The sequence below is a fragment of the Culex pipiens genome, chromosome 1 (assembly GCF_016801865.2).
Source record: "Culex pipiens pallens isolate TS chromosome 1, TS_CPP_V2, whole genome shotgun sequence".
NCBI classification, from domain to species: Eukaryota; Metazoa; Arthropoda; class Insecta; order Diptera; family Culicidae; genus Culex; species Culex pipiens.
This window is the reverse complement of record NC_068937.1, coordinates 21,174,449-21,190,842: the sequence shown is the minus strand read 5'-3', so window position 1 is coordinate 21,190,842 and position 16,394 is coordinate 21,174,449. Positions and strand designations below refer to the sequence as shown.

The 16,394-nt window shown below is 31.8% G+C and overlaps 1 protein-coding gene across 1 annotated transcript in view; it reads right to left on the bottom strand.

Annotated features, from left to right (window-relative positions):
- Positions 1–6,747: 6,747 nt before the first annotated feature.
- LOC120420220 (tumor necrosis factor receptor superfamily member wengen) overlaps positions 6,748–16,394 on the bottom strand; it is a 33,036-nt gene continuing 23,389 nt past the window's right edge. The window contains exon 5 of the mRNA XM_039583208.2: positions 6,748–7,620. Within this exon, the coding sequence (XP_039439142.1) occupies positions 7,478–7,620 (143 nt within the window). The 3' untranslated portion in view covers positions 6,748–7,477. The remainder of the gene's footprint in view (positions 7,621–16,394) is intronic.

Here is a 16,394-nt window from a genome sequence, read left to right as displayed (position 1 = left end):
AAAGCTGATTCGAAATCCGGACACTTTTGCTTCGAATTCCGGACACTAGATTTTATTTATGAATCTCACAAATTTGGACTGAAATGTTAGTGAATGGCATTCTTTAGGTCACAAATAAGCTATTAACATCAAAACAATCGATAGTTTATATAAAAATTTGCTAGAATTTAAGGAAATCAAAAACATAAATTTCTGCTTTGCCTTCCCGGTGCTTCGGACGCCTATGAAATATTTCCGTTGAAATGTTTCGCATTTTTGGTAAACTTATAATTTTATTTTATTTTATTGTTTTGGCATTAACTACAGCGTTTAAACAAACTTTAAATGAAAGTTGATGTTAGAATTCATCAAATAACACAGTTTTGACATTCATAATGCGAACTTATATCCAAATAATTGATAAAACAAGTTGAAGTGTCCGGGTTTCGAAGCGTCCGGGAATTCGAATCATGACGTTACATAAAAGTATAGTATAGATACAGTTTAGGCAGTATCGCTACTAGCGCGTAGGCCAAATTAGTACAAATTTAACCCGAGATGGACGGTTGCCTCAAGAGAGCTAGTAAAAACGTTGCATCTGCCGTTTGTTTACGTGGCAGCTGCGCGTAATGGGTTGAGATGTAGTAGGCCGTGAACTTTTCGGGAGGTGTCATCAACTTGTGGTTTGATATTTTTTGAGAAGTTTTCATGCACTTTTTTATTTTATTTTAATTTTTTTAATGAATAATATCCTTTATTTTGTCTTGACATAACCTTAAAATTTAAAAAAAAAACAATTTTTATAAACAGTGTTGCACAGACAATTGAGCGCTCCAATAAAACTGTCAATATGACATAAATAATGATAAAAACATTCACTGAGTAAGCAATTCGTAACAGCTTTTAGATGTTTCTTGATGATAATCAAACACCTTCTCAAATTTCTGGGCTAATAAAAAAAATGGAGATATTATAATTCAAAAGAATTTCACTCCCGTTTGAGACGTGATCGTGAGAAGTCAAGTTTGCTGTAAATACGATCGTAATAAAAGTTTTTGTAGTAAAGTGAATTTCCAAGTGTTTTAATCACACCCCGACGAAAGACGGTAAGAACAATCCATACAGTCCACCTGCAGAATCGAAGTCGGGGAATTTGGCCTCAACAGTAACAGTTTTTGGAAACCTTCAAATTTTGAAAATACTGTCGATTTCTGTAAAATATTGTTTCTAGGTGCTGAATAAATACACTACAATTTTGATTGAATTGGGTACTCACCCAAAGCTAAAGAACGAGGGGATAGTCCTCACGAAAAGAAACGTGAGGAAAGTGATATATTTCGAGAGTATAGTCCTCTCGCGTGTTCATTCGTTCATTGGAACAGTTCATCCTATGAGTGGCTTATATGGACAAACGACCGCCACTTAGTCACCGAACCATGGTGGCCCATACGGCAAAGGCACGGTTCAATATGTCGAAGGTCTTGGGTTCGAGTCTCGGTATCGGTACTTTTTTTTTTGATAGATGAACTTTTTTGGAAAATGAACCATGAGTAAAGTACTCTCGGTAATTTCGGTATTTATCCTCTCCGTCCGCACACAGTACCATTTTACTACCGAATCGTGCTCTTTATCCTCTCGTATGCCGATGCCCAGTTCTGGGTGTAAAGCTCTATGTCAATTTTTTTGTACAACGAAAAAAAAACACGATTAAAAGCCATTCCTGATCAATTTTTTTTTTCATTTTAATGCAAAAAAAATTAACAGGACAACATTTCTTCGATGGATTAACTATGGTCTCCTTGGAAAGAGCTGTCTAGTAGAAGGGCCTTGGAGTTAATTTTTAAAAATTGAATTAAAAATCTATTTTAAATCCTTTGTGGCGTTCAAAGAGTCATTGTACTCAGAAAAATAAGGTTTATCGTTGTGAACAATAATAACATAAATTTAAGCTTAATTTTAGGTCTCAATTAACAGCCTGGACCCGATGCCTGATTTTTCTGTTACATTCTTATTGGAATTCCATATAAACTGTAACGGGAATCGCAGGCACCGGGTCCTGACTATTAAGTTATTCTGTCATCAAATTCGACTTAGAAAACAGGATTCCATTTCATTTTCCATTTTCAGATCGGGATAAAACCTTTTGCGGGGCTTTCCTATGACCAAAGACGACATTTTGCGTCATTGGTTCGTCCATGCAATTTTGTCAGCTGTCCGTAAAAAAAAGTATAACTATGCAAATATTAGATTTTTTTCTCGGGAATCGATTTTCTGATCGATTTAGTGTCTTCAGCAAAGTTGTAAAGAACAATTTAAAAAAAAATAGGTAAATCTAAAATAATTTTTTTTAACAAAAAGTTAAATTTCCAAAACCGTTTTTTTATTTGATCAAGGTATTTTCGGGGTGTTTTAGGGTATAACCGGTACAACCGAAAATTTGTTCAGAAAAACTAAGAAAATTGCATTTGAGTTATATGCAATTCTTTGCAATGCTATATCTCGGCCTTTATTGGTCCGATATTCAAAGTCCAAACATTAAAACTATAGAGAATTTTCTCAGCTATTTAAGAAACTTTTGAAAAAATAAATAAAACACTTTTTATAAAAAAAATTACACCAAAATGACAGTTCATTGATGAGATATCAAGATTCATTTTAAATTGTATCATAAATCTGTTAAAGAAAAAACATAAATTAATTTTATTAAAATTATAACACGAATCTGGTTTTGGTTTTGGGACTTTTACCAATACTTGCATTTTTTAACAGCTGTCAAAATAAAAAGAACTGTTGAAAGTTTAAGATTTATCAAAATATATAAAACTATTACTTTATGAAATTAGCCGATTTCCATCTTGACATATAAAAAAAAGAAATTAAAAAAAATAAGTTTATAAGATAAGAGATATTGCCATTTGATAAATAAAGAAAAATAGGCTGACAATTAGATTTTTTTTATTTTTGTCAAAATATTTTTATTATTAAGGACTTTTTTAGTGTCCAAGTATAAAAAAAACTAATTTTTAATAATTTTTGGCATAACTAAAAAACAACGCTTTAATTAAAAAAAGTTTTTTCTTATTTTTCTTTCTTGCGTGCTTTTAACTCCTCATGTAATGATGAAATATTCACCGTTTTTGGCAGGTGATCAATTCTCGGAGCTTTCGGTTATTCGATTTTTTTTTATATTTTTTAATCCGGCTGAAACTATTTTGGTGCCTTCGGTATGCCCAAAGAAGCCATTTTGCATCATTATATTGTCCATATAATTTTCCATACAAATTTGGCAGCTGTCCATACAAAAATGATATATGAAAATTCAAAAATCTGTATCTTTTGAAGGATTTTTTTTATCGATTTGGTGTCTTCGGCAAAGTTGTAGGTATGAATAAGGACTACATTAAAAAAAATGATTAACGGTAAAATTTTGTTTGGTGATTTTTAATTTTACTTTTTGTCACTAAAACTTGATTTGCCAAAAAAAACCTTTTTTTTTATTTTCTGATATGACATAAAATGCCAACTTTTCAGATAGTGGACCCCTTTGCTATAGTGGACCCTCTGAAGGGTTTTTGATGAAAAATTCAATAAAATCACAATTTCAAGCGTCTAATTGTCTACAAATCTTTTATTTGGCATGTTCAGCATCATTAAAACCAATGTTGACTGATATTCAACTGTCCTTTTCACCAAAATAAGTGTTTTGAGTTCGACATCTGAAATCAGCCATGGCCACTAGCATTTTCACAACAAAACTGCATTTATATTTTATGATTGAATTATCTATCCAATCATTTTTTGACTGATTAACTTCAGCAAGTCGAAATAATGTAAGTTTAAGAAACTTTACTAAAATAAAGCGAAGAACTGCTCATTTTCGAGCAAAAATTAGGGGGGTCCAATATAGGACAACGAAATCCAAACTTTTCCAAAAGTGGACCCCTGTTAATTAAACCTTCAAAAATGAAGAAAACTGTGTATTCAAGCAAAAGTTTCTCTTAAACATACAATAAATGCTTGTTGTTATCAACCTAAACGCATATATTTTTCAATTATGATGATAAATATAGCTGTTTCATGTTAAAAGTACCAAAAATGCCGAAGCCGTAAAAAATTATAATTAATCAAAACTATAGTCAATTATACTTAACTTAAGCATCATAGTTGCAGTTTGAAATGATATTTTATAATAATAAATCAAGAACAAAACATTTTTTTTAAATAAACTTGCGTGGTTTTATCAGCAACTGTAAACAAATCTATTGTTTAGTTTTGGTCAACCATTTATGTAATTAATATGAAAAAATGTGCATCAAAATTACTTTTTTCAAATTATTTTATGTTTACAGTGGGGTTTGAAACGTTTTCTCTGATCTTTTTCGGAAATAAATGTGTTTAAATGTCTGTTTGGTTTTGTTGTTGTTTGAAGCCAAATTTGTTAACAAAACATATTTGTTTATGATAAAAAGTGAGCAGAATCCATCTTTTATTCATTATATCTATCATTAGACCTTTAGATTATTGATTAGATATTGGTTTAAAAATAACAGTTTGCCTATAGTGGACCCGGGTCCATAATCGGATTATGGACCCGGGTCCACTATAGGAAAAGGGGGTCCATAAAAGGAAAAGCACTTTTTTCCAATGGCTATTTTTCTGCTCAAAAACAAATAAACTGATGAAACAAATAGTCAAAATTGTTCAAAAGACTTCAGTTTTCAATGTTTTGTACAAAGGGTTATGAAAAAGTGCTTAAAATATTGAAAATTTGTGAAAAATGTGCTTCGGCTCTACTAGGGGGTCCACTAATGGTTAAAATACCCTATTTTTTTGGATCGATTCGGTGTCTTGGGCAAAGTTGCCCACTGAGAATTTTGGCTCGAGCCTCGAGTCGATCTGGCTCGAGATCGAGCCTGAATCGAGTCGAGGCTCGAGCCAAAATTCTCAGTGGGTGTAGGTATGAATAAGGACTACACTGGAAAAAAATATAAATGGCAAAATTTTTATGGTGATTTTTTATTTCACTTTTTGTCACTAAAACTTGATTTGCAAAAAACACTTTTTTTATTTATTTTTTTCTATTTTCTGATATGTTTTAGCGAAGTTCACTTTATAGCTGTCGGCCACCATTGCTAGTACCAACCACTAGTGTCTTCCTTTTATCTACAAGGACTTCGCCGCCCTGGACTCCTAAGTGTATGAAAGTATGGCACGAAGCGACGGCGCCGAATACCCATATTTACACAAAGAATTTTAGATGTTTTAGGGGACATAAAATGCCAACTTTTAAAAAAATTCCAGAATGTGCATAAAATCTTTGACTGAGTTATAATTTTTTGAATCTGTACTGATTTTTTCAATGAGTTTAAATATTGATTCAACTTCATTTTTCGATGTAATATTGAATTTTCAGTCAAAACGTAGAAGAAAAAATAACTTTTATTCACTTCAGATTACAAGACAAAAAAGCGTAACGTTTTATGTAAACAATCAGTTTATCCCACTTGCTCTGGTGACAGTTCTGGAGCATCATTTGAAAAGAACGCATATGCATTTTGACAGGTGAAAATAACTTACTTGTCCCATTACATTTATGCAAAAATGGGCAGTGCACCCAATTAGAACAGCGCAATGTTGACAGATTTAAACACTTCGTTTGAACTGTCAATTTGACGTTTATAATCGAATATTTTGATTTGTAAAGTACAGAGCGGATTCGTTAATGGAACTGCATTCGAATTAGCGAATCCAAAAATTGGAACGACTAACAGCTGTCAAAACCCCGAAACCACGTGTTCGAAAATCGGCGAACAAAAGGATCGAAATGGAAACATTATTTTGACAACTCAGTATTGACGTTTGAGTGCTTTTTGATTCGAATACGTTCGAATTAGCGACAAAATAAAACGAAATTGTCGCTTTCATGGCAGCCAGCTGGGATGACGCTTAACAAAAATTCGCAACCCGTGTTGCCAACTTGAATCGCCTGCCATAAAACCAAAATCAATCGTCAAACTTTAATTACTCGCCGGTGCACGTCCAATTGAAGTGCTAATTTCGCAGCTTCTTACCTGTCCGAGTGGTGATGACGGGAAGTTCCGCGTGGGGGCACGTTTTCGCGATTTCTCCACAAAAGGCAAACGCAATTTAGTTTTGTTGAATTTGCAACAGGTGAGCTCGACACTTTGATTGTTGCAATAAAAATCCTATTTGGCGCAGCAGATTTGCGAGCGGGGTGTCACCGTACATTACGCAACGCGCTTTTTGAAGCTGGAAATTCGAAACAGCTGCAACGCTCAAACACATCTGAGGTTTGGTTAATGGCACTGGAAAAGGGGGAAAAATAATAACACAAATCTTTCAGTGAAGCGGGCGCGCGCACACACATGTTCTGGAACAAGTTAAGCCGGTCGAACATCAGGGCAGCTTAATCTGCCGCGAAATGTTTACATCTCTGCGAGACATCAGAAAGTCAGTTGGGATTTTTTATCCTTCTTTTTTTACTTACCCGCCTTTTTTTATCGTTCGGTGAGCTATAATTTGAAGAAAAAAAGTGTTCAAAACTTGATCAAAGCAACCGTTTGTTTACCTTCTAGTTGGTTGCCGTGAAAATCGGAACGATTTTTCTTCCACGAAAATCGAAGCAAGCCGTGAGAAAATTATAGCGTCGGAGGAGCTGTCAAACGGTCGCCATTATGGCGACCAATCGCGCTGACGTCAGCGCAAAAGGGTTTTCGGTGAAGTTGAAAAAAAAGAAGTAAACAACAGTTATACAAAGCGGCGCAGAAAGCTGGCTTGAGGTTGAAGTTTTATTTTTCGTTTTGCAAGCGATGCGTTTTGGACGCGTGCCCTTTACCGTCCACAATCGAAACAGTGTTGTTCGAATTCCTACACGATTTGTAATTGACTCACGCTGGAATTTGGCGCTGCAGGTTTACTTTCTAATTTTAGGAAATTTTCCGGTGATTTATTTTTATTTTTTTAGATGATCGCTACGTAAGTTTTGGACGTTCCACTACGTTGACATTTGACAAGCTCTTCTTTTCAAGAAGAGTCTCAAACTTTCTCCCTGCCTACTAGATTAACTTCAAGGTTATATTTACACTTAAGGCTTGAAAAGTTAGTGCGGTTCTACTCTTCTAAAGGGTAAAATATATTCATTTCTTTCTGTCATGGTTTATTCGTGAGTAGTTACTAAGCAAGGCACTTCCTAGAAGGCTGCTACATCTTGAATAAGTCTACAAACTGGTGCTTAAAATGTGATTCGACTGACTTCGACAGGTAGTTGATGCAATACTTTTGTTCAGTTTGCTAAAAACTAGATAAAAAACAGAATATATCGAAATTTCCCTCCCAGGAAGCATGATTTGTACAGTTGAAAAAGACCCCTCTTCTTAAAACCCTACAATTTCTACGCACTGAATTGACAACAGAGAGCGAAGGCGATTTGACACGTCAAATAACCTCAAAAAAGTAAGCTGACTCTTCCTCATTGCGTTTAGTACATTCGGCCGGCCGTCGTCAGCGTGGTTGCACTTCCGGCCGACGGGCCATTGTTCCCGGGCGGGGCTGCTCCTCCCCCCTGGTGCTCCTCGATGTACAGGTTGCCGGGGCCCTGCTGTTTGGTGCAGCCTTTGCCATCTGAAAATGAGAAAAGAAGGCGAAAAACGAAGCGATTAATATTTATTGCGCGCGACCAATCAAGTCCGAAGGTGTTTGGAACGCCATAATTACAGCAACACAAAAATGTGATTGTTTCAATTGGAGGACACATTTTGTGTCGTTATTTATGGTGCAGCAGCTGTCAATAAGTAGGCGTTGACACTGCCTGCCTGGGGGATCTTTGTCGTCTACGCGCGATTAATCACTCTTGGACGATTGCTCAAGTTCGGAGAGTGACAGTTGCTCGATGTAGGCCAAGTAGGCCATGGTTGCCATGCAACAACGCATGGCTTTGTTTGACATTTGAAATTTAACTGAATTTTGATCACGACGCTTGCCAAAATTCGTGACTTCCATTTCATTAGGGCACATAACTTTTGTAAACAAGAGTGTATCCCTCTCACACCTGTCATTTTAGTGAAAGGGATAGAGTGTATACACTCTTGCTTACAAAAGTAATGTTCCCTTTTGAAATGTAAAGCTCAAATTCAGTTTCAACATGTTTCATTTTAAATTATTATTTCTTAGTAATTTTTCGAGTTTTCAATTTATAAAATTTAGAAATATTTGAATTTTGATACAGTCATCCCACATATTCGGAACACCCACAAATTCGGAACACTTTTGTGGTAATTTGTCAATAGGATGCCAAATGCAACTTTTCTGTCGACCCTGCTATTTTTAGGACCTTTATTTGTACATTATCTTGCTATTCCACTAGTAAAAGTAGTACTTTTTCAACAAAAACCCGCATTTCTAGATTATTCTATCCAGAGCAGCAAATACTGCCTCCAAATTGCCTGTTCCATGATTGTGGGATGTTATTGTGCTTCCCACAATTGTGGAACACCTGAATTTAACTAACATTTTCACAACAAAAATTCAGACCATTCTTAAAACATTACTAAGCATGAGTTTTATTGGTTTCAGAGTTTGAAATCATTATTTTGTAAACAATATGTACTCCTGGAGAGAAAAAAAAAATTGTTTACATCGTAAGAAAAAAGTGTTCCGAATTTGTGGATTTCAAGGGTCAATGTTTTTCTTTAAAAACTTAATATAAAACGTAAAAATGTACAGCCGGTCTATACATTGGCGAACGACTGGACATGGCGTACCATAGGTACTTCGAGTACCGCAGGAATAAAATAGACCCACCAAGTGGTCCATTAGCCTCTTGTCCAGTAACTCCGATACCCTGGCCTCCCCGCGGCGCTAGCCGGGATACTAGTAACCATTGCACAGTGGGCGGAAACCCACCTCTAATCCCATTAAATTGAAGCCGCTGTTTTTTTCTTCTGAAAAATAGTTTTTCTTATGTAAAAAAATCTCAGAAATCGATTGCCGCATAGCAAACCCACCGGAAATGACGGGAAAGGGTCCATTTTGCCCCATTTGTCCTAAAAATTGGAATTTTCTTGATTTTCAATCTACAAGTTAACCATATTAACATTTATAGGATATCTATATACATATTTTGACGTAAAATTAGCAGGAGAATCGAATGGTGACATTGTCAAACCATTTGGAGTGACCCATTTTGCCCTATGGGCCCTTTTTGGCGAATTTAGGTAGTTTTACTCCTTTTTATAGCATTTAGCGTAGGAATTTCGTAAAATTATTTCTACTATGTGTGCAAAATCGGCAGAAGAACCAAATAATTCTTATTTAGGATCTTTCATAATAACCCGTTTTACCCCATGGGCCATTTTTTCCAATTTTCCCTAATTAAATTTATTTATAAGTGTTTTGCGTATAATTTTCATAAACTAATCACTGTTATTTGTACAAAATGACCATGAGAACTGAAAGACACTGTTTTGGAATTATTTGAAACTTCCTATTTTACCCCATGCCCCCTTTTCAAAATATCTCATATAATTTGAATTGTTTTTCGAACAATTTTCAAAGTATGGTGATAGATTAATTACTTTGTAATTAATACCAAGTGAATTAAATATTTATATTTTGGAATTGTTTGAAATAGCCCATTTTACCCTAATAGTCCTTATCATACTTAGGCAATTTAGTTCTCTTTAGAAGCTATTTGCGTACAATACTTATTGAATAATGACAATTATCTGTGTTTTATGGACAGAAGAATTGAACAAAGGAATTTTGAGATTACTTTGAACTGTAAATGATCAGTGCATCCTGCTCGTTCCCAATGTAAACATCAACAGCCTGACCAGAATGAACAGTTTGTAACTTTTTGATCTTGCTGAAAAATTAATAAGGCCTTCGCATTTTTTTTTTTAATTGTATGTCCCTCGACATTTGAATGAAAAAAGTGTTTAAAATGCATTTTATACCTGAGCAACTCTCTACGAAATCAGCCGATTTCGACCATTTTTATTTTTTGTATTTTTTGATTTGACTCAAACTTTGTGGGGGCCTTCCCTATGACCAAATATGCTATTTTGTGTCATTGGTTCACCCATACAAGTCTCCATACAATTTTGGCAGCTGTCCATACAAAAATGGTATGTAAATATTCAAACAGCTGTAACTTTTGAGTGAATTTTCTGATCAATTTGGTGTCTTCGGCAAAGTTGTAGGTATTGTTGAGGACTTTCGAGAAAAAAATAGGTACACGGAAAAAAAAATTTGAGGATTTTTTTATCAACTTTTTTTTCACTAAAACTCAATTTCCCAAAATACGTATTTTTTGATTTTCGAGATTTTTTTATATGTTTTAGGGGACAAAAATCCGCAACTTTTGAGCCATAGAGAAACATGGTCAAAAAATCTGCCGCCGAGTTATGAATTTTTGAAAAAATAGTGATTTTTGGAAAAAATCGAAGTTTCATGCAAAAACAAGTTTGACATTATTTTTTAATGCAAAATTGAATTTACAATCGAAAAGTACTTTACATATTTTTTGATAAAGGGCTCCGTTTTCTAGATATAGCCACCGAAAGTTTGATTTTAGCGAAATATTTGCAGTTTTTTAATTTTTAAAAATAGTGACCATGAGTGACCATTTCTAAAAATATATTTTTTGAAAAGTTCAGAAAATTTGCTATAAAATTGTCTAAGAAACATTGAAGATTGGACCTTTGGTTGCTGACATACAGCGGCTTAAAGAAAATGAAACACGAAAATTGAAGTTTTCTAAGTCTCACCCAAACAGCCTACCATTTTCTAATGACGATATCTCAACAACCAATGGTCCGATTTTCAATGTTAATATATGAAACATTCGTGAAATTTTCCGATCTTTTCGAAAAAAATATTATGAAAAATTTTAAATCAAGACTAGCATTTTAAATGGGCGTAATATTTAATGTTTGGCCCTTTTAAAATGTTAGTCTTGATTTTAAAATTTTCAAAATATTTTTTTCGAAGAGATCGGAAAATTTCACGATTGTTTCATGTATTAACATTGAAAATCGGACCATTAATTGCTGAGATATCGTCATTAGAAAATGGTGGGCTGTTTGGGTGAGACTTAGAAAACTTCAATTTTCGTGTTTCTTTTTCTTAAAGCGGCTGTATCTCAGCAACCAGAGGTCCAATCTTCAATGTATCTTAGACAATTTTATAGCAAATTTTCTGAACTTTTCAAAAAATATATTTTTAGAAATGGTCACTCATGGTCACTATTTTTAAAAATTAAAAAACTGCAAATATTTCGCTAAAATCAAACTTTCGGTGGCTATATCTAGAAAACGGAGCCCTTTATCAAAAAATATGTAAAGTACTTTTCGATTGTAAATTCAATTTTGCATTAAAAAATAATGTCAAACTTGTTTTTGCATGAAACTTCGATTTTTTCCAAAAATCACTATTTTTTCAAAAATTCATAACTCGGCGGCAGATTTTTTGACCATGTTTCTCTATGGCTCAAAAGTTGCGGATTTTTGTCCCCTAAAACATATAAAAAAATCTCGAAAATCAAAAAATACGTATTTTGGGAAATTGAGTTTTAGTGAAAAAAAAGTTGATAAAAAAATCCTCAAATTTTTTTTTCCGTGTACCTATTTTGTTCTCAAAAGTCCTCAACAATACCTACAACTTTGCCGAAGACACCAAATTGATCAAAAAATTCACTCAAAAGTTACAGCTGTTTGAATATTTACGTACCATTTTTGTATGGACAGCTGCCAAAATTGTATGGAGACTTGTATGGGTGAACCAATGACACAAAATAGCATATTTGGGTATAGGGAAGGCCCCCACAAAGTTTGAGCCAAATCAAAAAATACAAATAAAATCCATTTCCGGGTTTGGTAGAGAATTGCTCACCTGCCCTGTTGTTTTGCAATCATAGTTTTCAAAATATCTATGTATTGAAGATTTTTGTTGGTCCGAGAAAAAAATTGCGATACTGGTCTTCTAAATGTAAAAAAGAAATCTAAAAAAATTTTAATCGATATCAAACATGCTGAATATGATGCAAACTGCAGGAAAGTTGAATAGACTTCTACTTTCAGTAAAATTTTAAAGTTTTTCGAAATAAATAATTGATGGATTTTATTATGATAACGATAATGTCAATGTTAAATATAAAATATGTTTAGAAATCAAAATATTTTTTAAATTTTCTTTCATCTCCATATAAGTCATTACCACCACCTGAATCAAATCAGGACTACAGTCTGATTAGGGAGAATAGATTTTACAGCATATAATTTGAAATTAGAGAACTTGTTTTGATGTTTGCTTTGTCATGTTTGACCTCTCCTCACTTTCGCAAATTAGAAAAGTCCACCAGCAAAAATTATTCCATATCGGGTATAAATTTTCAGCCCAAAATTTCCTAACTTAAATAATTTTAAATATATTATTATTATTTTTTTAATTGGTTTCTCAAGCAGTCAAATCCGTATACCGGATTATAAAAGGCATTATTTTCTTGTGCTTCAAAAAAAAAAATTATGAATATTTCCTTCTAAGACAACTGAAATAATTAAATGCAAAATAATAAGAAACAATTACTGACAAGTTTCTGGAAATCAGTATTTGATTAATTCTTGTTTTCCTACATTATTATTTAAAAGCAGATGAGCAGATAATATGTTTATCAACATATTATTTATTCACTTAATATTAAACGAAATTATTTTCAAATATAATTAAACAATTTCCGGCTTGTTGTTACATTCTAACTTTTCCAACGATTCTCGTTCATCTCAGAGAGCCATTTTGCATCATAAATTTGTCCATATAAATCTTCATAGCTGTTTGAAGTAATATTTACAAAAAATGTTTCTTGATACTTCGGCAAAGTTGCAGGTAAAGATGAGAAGACATTAGGAAACAATAGTTTTGTTATGACTAAATAATAGTAACCAACCGTGGCAACACTTTCAAATGAATATGTATGGAAATGAACTAATGAATAAAGATTAACGTATAAAAATGATAGAACCCTGAAAAATATTACAACAAAATTATGTATTGAATTTTTGTGAACAAGAAGAAAGAATGGAAATGATAATCAGAAAAGAAAGCAATAACAATTGTTTTAAATACAGTGGGCTCTCTCTTTGTCGATATCGAATGGACCGTCGAGAGCGGGAGTTATCAAATTATATAACGAAAAATCCAAGGGTTTTCAGAAGCGTTCATTACTTGCCAGTCTGCCAATTAATTACTCGAATTACTGGTCCAAAATGATTAATTACACAAATTACTTAATTACTTTTCACTACGATAAAAAACATTTAATTTATATTTAAGTATTCATTTGTACGGTTCTAAACTAAATTATTTATAAATAGATCATTTGATAACTCTTTCAAAAATTATTCTGTTTACTTTGTTTTTTCACGTATAATTTTTATTGAAAATAGATATAGGCGATTAAACGTCAAAAATGCCCCCAACTAGAGGGCGCTGAAACTTTGAGTGATGTTTACATGATATCCTACAGCGAGTTACTTGGTTTGAAATTTTGATTTTTGTATTTTAAAATTGACATTCGTATTTAATTATAAAAAAAATCGGTAAAAAATAAGTAGCTCAATTGATATCTAGAGTTTTTTAATAGGTCTTATAAACATATGAAACACAATAGCTTATAGGATCTTCAGAAAAAAAATATCTGGATATGAACAATAATAATTGTTTCACGGCCAATTTAACCTGTTCATTATCTGATTCGAAATTTCATTATGTTTCACGTTTCAATCAACCGAACCCTTATCAATCAATTGCAAATGAATATTATTTAAGTTGACTTACGTTTTTTGAAGTCATGTTTGTCATAAAAGCAAAAAAAATTGTACTGTTTTACTTCAATACATGAATTTAATATTTTTTTCAGCTTCCAAAGTCGAATGCCATTGATATATAGAATTTGTTGTAAAAAAATCCCCCTGATTATTTGAGCTTAACAAAAACTTTGGCAAATATTTCAGCGGCTCTTCTTGAGAATTATGAAATTCATCAAAATAACGTTAAGTTTTAAAACGTTTTTCAAACATTGGTTTGACATTACTTTGCATTTTTTTCTCAAGCAAATTTAAAAAATCTGTTACTGAAAATACAGATAATGTGGAACGTGACATTAACATTGGATTCAATTGCATCTGAATATTAGTCGATTTTAATTTCACTAAGTTTGATTTTTACCATTGAAACATTTGTGTCAGAATTATTTGCAAATTTTTCGGGAAAATACCTAATCTCTTAATAGAGAGATATTACAGGACTGTCAATTTCTGCAGATGATGAAAAATATAAAAAAAAATATATTTTTATTGTTATTGATTTTTAAATGGCCATCACTTGAAAACATTGTTTATTTCAATGGTAATTAAGTACATTTTGGTTTTAAATATTTAATCCACAAAAACTTCAAATGATTTTGACTGCCTATTAGAAGGAAAAGCATAAAAAAATAATCGATTCTTATGTAGTTCTTGCAAAAAAAAATACTTATTTTTATAATAACTTAATAAAAATGAATAGATTTCGGATTCACAAAACATTTTTCACTGGGTAATATATCATGGCCTTTCGTTGTTAATCAGTTCGATAAACAACATGATAAAAATAAATTTTAGGAGAGAACTATGGTGAATAAGGCCTTCTACATACAGAATCAGTTTTTGTGTTTCATTCTTATTTGAAATCAATTAGATTCTGTTATAATAGATTATATAAAAAAAGTAAATAGTTTCGTTTAAAAAGTACAATTTAAAAAAATCAATTACTGTAATTACTCAAAAATTACTTTAATTACCAATTCATTACTTTAATTACCAATTCATTACTTTGAATTACCCTAATTACCATGAATTACTAAGTAATTAAAGAATTACCTAATTACCAGCTGAAAATCATAGTAATTATTAATTCATGCCAGTCTGAGGCCTTGCTGGAAATCCTTGGAAAAATCAAAGCAAGCTTCTTGAAGGGACTGACAAATTTATTGACAACAGGAGCAATATTGATATCGAGAATATTGTCAGCCAGAGAGTCGACTGTGCAAAAAATCTTATTGGCTGTTTAAAAAAAAAAGAATATGCTTTTAAGTAATTTACTCCAAATGTGTTATTCTTTAAGCGTTTAATGTAAAAATTTCTTTATAAATTTATTTTTTATTTATTTTTAAAAATTTAAGTGAAAAAAAAGCGAAGGTACCATAGTAGAAATGTTAAACATAATATAATTCTTCCAAAATATAAAAAAGAAGAACAAATCATATTGAAAATTTAATTTTGCAAAAAAATTTGAATATATATATATAAATATATATATATATTCAAAAACACGAGGAAAAATATAACTAAAATTTAAAAGAAATTTAAATTTAAAAATAAACATAAAATATTTTATTTTGAAAAAATATTGTGAAATCTCTTGCGAACAATTTTGAGTATATTTCATCAATTCAAATAGATATTTCACTATAACATTTAAATTAACTTTAATTTAAATTAAAGTCAAAAATGTAATTATTTCTTTATTTCGATTGATTGTTTTGTAAATTCAAACAGCTTGATTATTTGATTCTTAAACCTCATACATATTTTCCTTCGATATTGACACATAGAGTATACCTGTACAAGGATTTGCAAATTCTTGGAAAATCCATCAATTAGTAACATGATTTCTGTTGAAAAGAAAGTCCTATAATTTATCAATCATTTCTTCGAAAAAAATAGTTGAATCAAATAAAACCATTAAAAATAACATTGCATAATCTATTTATATGGTAAAATTATGTTTTTCTCAGTTTGAAATAATTAAATTTCACTGAAAATCTTTTGTATTTACACCTTAGTTTTTCGATGAAATTAAGGTTCTATTAATTCAAACAAAACCAAATATATTTTTTATTCACTTAAAATTTTATCGATTGAATTGCTATGATCGCTATAATACATATATTTTTAAAGATTGATAAATAGATCGCTTGAGTTGATCCACTAAGGTTATGAAGATCAATTAATCAAGTTTTCATTCCATCACATCTTAATTTTATGTTTAAAAGAAGTTAATGAATTCAGATTTTTGTATTTATTAATTTTTCAACAAGATCAATCAGTTACAAACTGTTTATTCTGGTCAGGCTGTAGATGTTTACATTGGGAACGAGCAGGATGCACAGTTCATTTACAGTTCAAAGTAATCTCAAAATTCCTTTGTTCAATTCTTCTGTCCATAAAACACAGATAATTGTCATTATTCAATAAGTATTGTACGCAAATAGCTTCTAAAGAGAACTAAATTGCCTTAGAATGATGAGAGGACTATTAGGGTAAAATGGGCTATTTCAAACAATTCCAAAATATAAATAT